At 40.4% G+C, this 8119-nt stretch overlaps 1 protein-coding gene across 2 annotated transcripts in view; it reads right to left on the reverse strand.

The window, feature by feature from the left end:
• The window catches only part of AKAP12 (A-kinase anchoring protein 12), a 100169-nt gene extending 93261 nt beyond the window's left edge, over positions 1-6908 (reverse strand). The window contains exons 1-2 of one of the 2 annotated variants that reach the window (XM_072140892.1): positions 6849-6908; positions 6436-6614 (exon numbers count right to left, since the gene is read on the reverse strand). In XM_072140892.1, the coding sequence (XP_071996993.1) occupies positions 6436-6567 (132 nt within the window). In that variant the 5' untranslated portion in view covers positions 6568-6614; positions 6849-6908. The other variant, XM_072140893.1, reaches the window with a different exon arrangement.
• Between the last annotated feature and the right edge of the window lie 1211 nt (positions 6909-8119).

Genomic DNA, 8119 nt, shown 5'->3' on the forward strand with positions numbered 1-8119 from the left:
AAGTGTGGTGCAATTGACAAAAAAAACACATTTACAGTGATTACTTGTGGACACTGATATTACAGCTTTCAATGAGCGCTCCAAACGACACCTCCCCTTAATGCTTTGGGTCGGTACGATCACAGGGATACCAAATTTATATAGGTTTTTTTAGGTTTTAGTAGATTGAAAAAAAATGTAAATCTTTTGTACAAAAAAAATTGCCATTTTGTAATTTTTTTTAGGTACGCGCTGAAATTTAAATTTATATCAATTTGGGACATACACTCACCGGCCACTTTATTAGGTACACCTGTCCAACTGCTCGTTAACACTTAATTTCTAATCAGCCAATCCCATGGCGGTAACTCAGTGCATTTAGGCATGTAGACATGGTCAAGACAATCTCCTGCAGTTCAAACCGAGCATCAGTATGGGGAAGAAAGGTGATTTGAGTACCTTTGAATGTGGCATGGTTGTTGGTGCCAGGAGGGCTAGTCTGAGTATTTCAGAAACTGCTGATCTACTGGGATTTTCACGCACAACCATCTCTAGGGTTTACAGAGAATGGTCCGAAAAAGAAAAAACATCCAGTGAGCGGCAGTTCTGTGGGCGGAAATGCCTTGTTGATGCCAGAGGTCAGAGGAGAATGGGCAGACTGGTTCGAGCTGATAGAAAGGCAACAGTGACTCAAATCGCCACCCGTTACAACCAAGGTAGGCAGAAGAGCATCTCTGAACGCACAGTACGTCGAACTTTGAGGCAGATGGGCTACAGCAGCAGAAGACCACACCGGGTGCCACTCCTTTTAGCTAAGAACAGGAAACTGAGGCTACAATTTGCACAAGCTCATCCAAATTGGACAGTAGAAGATTGGAAAAACGTTGCCTGGTCTGATGAGTCTCGATTTCTGCTGCGACATTCGGATGCTAGGGTCAGAATTTGGCGTCAACAACATGAAAGCATGGATCCATCCTGCCTTGTATCAACGGTTCAGGCTGGTGGTGGTGGTGTCATGGTGTGGGGAATATTTTTTGGCACTCTTTGGGCCCCTTGGTACCAATTGAGCATCGTTGCAACGCCACAGCCTACCTGAGTATTGTTGCTGACCATGTCCATCCCTTTATGACCACAATGTACCCAACATCTGATGGCTACTTTCAGCAGGATAATGCGCCATGTCATTAAGCTGGAATCAACTCAGACTCGTTTCTTGAACATGACAATGAGTTCACTGTACTCAAATGGCCTCCACAGTCACCAGATCTCAATCCAATAGAGCATGGGATGTGGTGGAACGGGAGATTCGCATCATGAATGTGCAGCCGACAAATCTGCGGCAACTGTGTGATGCCATCATGTCAATATGGACCAAAATCTCTGAAGAATGCTTCCAGCACCTTGTTGAATCTATGCCACGAAGAATTGAGGCAGTTCTGAAGGCAAAAGGGGGTCCAACCAGTTACTAGCATGGTGTACCTAATAAAGTGGCCGATGAGTGTATACTTTTTACTGCTGATCTCTAATAGCCTGCCATCAGCAGGAAACGTAAAATACGAAACTAATGTGTACAAGGGGGAAACCCACAAAACATTTCAGTCAGGGGCCCTGAAATTCCTAGCGGCAGACATGCTAACGGGTATATTTAGAATGGAGAAAACTGAGATGTTTTCGCCATTTAGAGTTGCTAAGAAGAAAAAGGTATAATATTGTATGTTTATAAAACGGTGATCAAAAATGGTGTTGGCAAACAGGTATAAGAAATGCAAGAGGCAGATTTTGTAATAACTACAGAAAACTGGCAAAGAGCGCTCAAACTTGTCTCCAGTACTTTGCGTAATGACTCCTTTTTACCTTGTGTGTATTTACTATACATATTGTATAAGATTCTACTCCCCAAAAGGTTATTTAGGTTTGGTCTTATAAAAGATATATCCAATGTCCGAGATGTAAGGAGGATATGATACATATTGTTTGCATAAATGCTGGGCTGAAGTAAATGATTATCTGGCAAAATATTCAAATTTACAGATTATATTTTCTAGAAGATCTGTTTTGGGTGATTATTTGGAAATAATAGCTAAATATCAAGATAAAAAATTCTTAAGAAAAGCTATATTTTTTAACTAGGCAAGTCATTATGTTGGAGTGAAAGAAAGAATTCCCCAGGGAGGCAATATTGGAAAAAACAAAAGATATGTGAAAGGGTCTACAATTAATAGCATTTGGGGGAGGACGACCGGTAGTCCTGCATAGAATTACAGAGGAAGATTCATACCCTGGTGGTCCGTGCACCAGCTAATGATAAAGCCTCACCACCCACCACCATGGGGGATACATTGTGCTGCTCTGCGTAAAAACCAATGAACATTCAGCGGTGAATGTTTGCACATTTTTACCCTTCATGCCGATCCCCTTATCTCAGTGGCTGATAAATCTCCCCCGCAGTGTGTGTACATACTATACTTTGGGTGTTTTTTCTTTTTTCCCCCAGTGTGGCTGGTGGGTGGAAGGTGGCGATTTGGTATGAAATATATTTAATAATGCTCCTGCTTTTATACTATGGCTTATGACTTAAGATGAAAGAAAGAAAAAAAACCATCATGACAAATTCACCATGGTTTTAATTAAGTGCATAGAAAATTAATTTCAAAGGCTCCACCCACTCAACAAGATGTAACTTTATGTTAACTATAGTGTTATGGATGTTTTGCCTTTATCACATGGGCTAGGCCTACAACTAATTACATGAGTTTTGGTTGCATTCTGATCCAAACTCTGGTTTCAAAGGTATTTTGTTTTACCATTCTTCTAGCTTATTCTGATAACTTTCTTCAACATGTTGAGTTATTCCTATTCAGCTATTCATAAGGCAGACAGATGTAAAGTAATGTAAAAGATACTTGTTTGTTTTACAGACTCCAGGTGGGAAGGCATAGGCAAACTTTGTACAGATTGCAAATCCCTCTATGAAAACTAACTTTCCTTTCATCCTGTTCTTTTCAGTGATATTATAAATGAATGAATGGCACAAGAAAAACAGAAAGGATGAGATTTCAAATAGTTATGAACCAAATCCTCTAGGACAGGGATAGGAAACCTATGACTCAGGAGCCAAATCTGGGTTTTTTGATGGCTGCATCTGTCTCACAGACAAATCTTTAATAAATGGCGATCAGCACTGTGTGGATCTAAGACACATACAGCGCTGATTACTGGACACAGGCAGAGATGTTACCTTTGACCCAGGTGCTTCCATCGTTGCGTAAGCATGGTCGTCTGTGTCATAGGTAAATGCAAGCTTCCAATCCTTTCTATAACCAAGGCGCCAAACGGTCATAGAGAAGAGTGTAAGAGCTGTGATTGCCTATCTACTGGGGGCATGTGCTGGGTCTAATTGTCTATGGGGGGCATGTGCCAGGGCTACCTGCTCACCAGCATGTGCTGGGCCTACCCATCTACTGGGGGGCGCGGGGGGTTGTGCATATTGTATAGCTCTGACGGAATTATATTTTACATGTTGCGTTCATGGCTCTCTCAGCCAAAAAGGGTCCCGAACCCTGCTCTAGGACAATAGTGGAACGAGACGTAATTGGAAATGATCCATTCAATCCTGTGCCATGTTGTGCACTAAAATGCTCATAAGCATATGAAAGAAAATTAATATTACTCGGCATAGAGGCCATGCACCTTGCATATGATTCAGGACACTTCATCTAAAATTATGTAAGTTTAGTTTAAAAGTGTCTTAGGAGCTCATATAATCCATTGAACTAGGACTAGTAGTCAAGTTCATGGTCAGGGTCTTTAAAAATTAGTGGTATGGGCACTCACCCCAAAAACATCTATATGTATTTTGGAAACAGAATCATACCTCTGGAATCATACCTCTTTTACATGTTCTGTAAATAATAAATAATGGCATCTCAGATACAGCAGTTTAGCCCTCTGTATAGTAAATCCCTCTATAATATTGTGAAGATGCAAGCTATACATAGTGAGAAGTGGTTACACTCCAGTAACATCCGTGTGAACGGAGTAATAGGCGAATACTGCAACCCATGCAGTTGCATATTTCTCCATAGCCTAGATACTTTACTTTATACTAACCGATTGCTACATCTGACATTAAAAGATGGATTATAAGATGATCATTTGATCTCCCCATTTGTTTTCCCATTCAGCTTAACCAAGGAGGGCACTAGTAGTACATATGAGAGGGAAGAAAGCCAATGGGAGTACTTTCTATTCCCACAGACAAAAGTGCTGGTATGTTGCTAACTATTGTAAACTCATCATATTTGAGTTGTTAATTATTATTATTATTATTTCTATCCCATCAAATATTTTGGGCTTTTAGCCTAAAATAAGATAAAATTATGTTTGATTCAGAATTTTTCAAACATAGACTGACAGATGGTATGAAAATAGAAAGCTATAGTAAGGGAAAAATACTAGGAAAATCATGCAATTCACAAATGCATTTTTCAAGTACAAAGTATTCCATATCTGATAGCTCCCTCCATGCCCGCTAATACAATCTCTTGAATTGTAATCAAAACATGATAAATTCACATACATTAATAGTGCCACTGGTTTTCTTGGCTTACTTCATGTTGGCAATCCTACGTAATCGAACTGTGCTGTTTTGGGTTGCTTTTATTTTATTTATTGTACAACCCATAAACCCTATATACCAGTCTTGCAAGTGTGAATTTGTTCTAAAGCAGTACTTTACAAAAGTTGTACATCAAATATTTTGTTAGATTTCCACTGCACACTATAGTGTGTAATAGGTTAATGGATTGTAATCAATACTTTTATGGAGATCATCCTAAAGCCCACACAAAGTCTCCACCAGTGCTCTATATTCCATTATCCTCCACTCACAGACACACATTACTATGCTGGCAGCTTCAGAATGCTAACTCAGCATCCATCAGTTACTTTGCAGATCTCCTTCTCATTTTACAAGCAATTCCTTAAGGAGCGCAAGAAGCAACTTTGTAAAAATTCCCCTCTGCATTCCAATTAGCCTCTGTTCTGATAATAGAAAAGGGAAAATAATTTTCCAAGCTATGAGAAGGGTGTGGGAAATGGAGGAGGAGATGATAACGTGACCCAGAAGTATAGGGAAGCTGCCTCCACTGCAGTGTACGGGAGAGCATGGCATGATAGAGCAGTTTTCCATCCAGGGCATCTGCCTGCTCCAACTGTACACACTGCAGTACAGCAATTTACTGGGTACCACTTTTTTCACAGAATAACTAAACGTTACTACTTCGCATTGTTCATTAACCGTTTCACAGTCAGTACGCTTTCCATAGCCTATTCTGTATATACAGAGACAGTGAAAGTAATCGACAGTGCTTGAGATTTACAGCAAATTAAATCCATCCATCTCCTGCAGTATCAATGGAGAAGAAAAATGTTGTTTATCTTAATATCAACTGTTAAAAAATAGTTGCCACCCAATGTATAAATAGCATTTGATATTTTTTGAATCTGCCTAGTTTGCTTATGAGATAAATCTATAGATAGATAGATAGTTAGATAGAAGAATTGGTACATTTTCATCCATCTCAGCAATGTGTAACCAGTATAAGCTGAGCAGACATCCACGTGCTTTAACCTTGAGGGTGTGGAAAGACAGGAGTGGCTGGTAGACAATGACGAGTCAATGCTGCATGCAGGATAGCTGCACATAGCAGGAGAACCTACTTTGTAATGGATTCAGCTATCTCTGCAGGGTCATCCTCAGGATCACTTATGAATGATAGCCTTACACATGGCTGTGGATTAGGTTAATGTGATTACCAATTATATGACTGCAGATCTTATCATTGCGCAGTTGGCACAGCAAGATCCCATGCACAGGGATGTGAGCCGTGTAGTACTGCACACCACCCCCTATAACTGCACAGAGTTTTGCCTTGATACAATGTCAGGAATGTACACACTGTAAATAACCCTGATTTCTAGAGATTTTGTTTTGCTTCTCGGATAGTTCTTTGCTTCCTGCCCCCACATCTCTATCTGTTTCAATGTGGGACTTTTTATGGTTGCACATTACAGCAGAATGAAAATCACTGCAAACAAATACTATCCCATCTATCAGATAAGGAAAGCATTTCTGCTGTGTCCCGTGTGACTTTAGTCTAGGAGAATTCCTATACTAAGCCTCCCATCTACTACTTTAATTAGTACCATCAGAACTGGTACTTTCATCTTTCACTATCAATTTACTGTCTACATATTGTATGTATTGTTGTATTTTATATGGGAATAGTAAGCGACTGCGGATAAGCTGGCACAATGTAATTTGCAGGTGTGGCAGGAACTTGGATGCCCACCATCTGAACTCCTATTGCTTTGTGTGAGTTCATTGCAGAGGACATTATACAATAGACCATTTCTTTCAACACAATATAAAACAGTTTACATCATGTACCTTACCTTGGCATCACCTGCTGTGTTGACCTCCACCTCTTCACCATCTTGCTCCGATTGCCCCAGGTCAACGCACTGCTCCACTTGTTCTTCAGTGGGCTTGTCTGCAGCTTGCTCTGTAGAAGTCCCAGCTCCCATGCTGTGATCCTGTCTCTGTTTCCAAGCACTGTGACCTGTGTTCCTCCCTAAGATAACAGAGAGACTTCTTTGAGAGCGAATCTAGTTGACAGAAGTGTATAGAGGCGTTTTTATCAAGTGAGGGGTTGAATTTCCAATATGCAGTGTCCAATTTATAGAAGAGATCTGTGTCTGCTTTCACTGACTCCTCTAGATCTGTCTGCAGGCTGTTAAGTATCTCATCCAGTACCAGATCCAGGAAAGCTTTCCTGTCAAGTAGTAAAATGCAAATGCTTTCTAACCAGAGCAGCCTCTCGCCAACTATCTTCAGCATGTGGGTTTTTTCTTTTAGATGACAGCCTCTCCTTCTTAGGTCTTCCCCTCCCTCCTGCTCTCTTTCTCCATCACATGAGCCTGGGATCAGACACGCCTTGCAGTATCAAAACAGTCACATTAAAAGCAATGGGGACAGGGACACAGGGAGGAGAACTGGCACTGTCCCAGGCAGAACATCTTCATATACATAATGGAGAGATCCTGGAGAAAAGAGTTTATCATTCTCATCGGATTATGGGACTACTGTATATACCAGATTAGTGTGGTATTAGTTTATTAAGTCTATTAAAATCATTCATTTAAAGAAGAAATACTTTATATACAGTAAGATATTTATAAATATTGCTAAACCCCATTATCTAAGACTAGTCTCCACAGATCAGGATAAAGGCTGCGATCCCCCTAATCAGATTTGTTTTACACTATCAGACTTAAATCACAAGACACGTTAACTAAACCAAACCACTAACCTAGAACATTGGAATATGTTCAATAACCTCTATAAGGGAAAAGACATCAAGTTATTGCTCATTGAACCTCAAATGGTTAGTAGCATGTTGGAACAAGGAAATGTGTTTGGCATTCAGGTGGCTGTAAATAATCAATCATTTAGGGCATATTAAATAAACACTTATGTCCTGCACGTATTGCAGTGTCTGTACTGCTGTGTGTTCTGTCCCATGTAGCGATGGTGGAGCACCCTGGCAGTCCTGTATTTTGAGGGTTCATATGTCAAGATAAAAGATGGCAGTGGACTGCAAACCTATCTCAGATTCTTTGGTGTGATGGTATTTTCTCGGTACTTTCATTGGTAATGTGTGAAATAAAACTTTGAGCGCAAGATTTATCAAGACTGACTCTCTTTATTTTCCACCTGAGAAATATCTCAGGGAAAATTGCTGTGCAAGGCATTTATGTGTCAACAAAAGTAGCGTTGCATTATAGCTGATGCTTACTGCTGCTGCAATATTTAGGGGAAAAAGGGGGAGGTTTGAAGCGATGCAGGAGAAAGGGACCGTTACATGTGCTTCATTTGAATAAAGATAAAATTAATTTTGTAGGAAAACTACTGGAAGAAAGCTCCTAATATACATATACCCGTATTCATGATGTGGGAGCTACCCAGCAGCATAAATGGGTGATAAAGCCATATTCCGGTGGGGGGCACGGTGGCTGGGTGAGTAGCACTTCTGCCTTGCAGCACTGGGGTCCTGTGTTCAATTCGCACCCAGGTCAA

Source organism: Engystomops pustulosus, chromosome 3, assembly GCF_040894005.1.
Source record: "Engystomops pustulosus chromosome 3, aEngPut4.maternal, whole genome shotgun sequence".
NCBI lineage: Eukaryota > Metazoa > Chordata > Amphibia > Anura > Leptodactylidae > Engystomops > Engystomops pustulosus.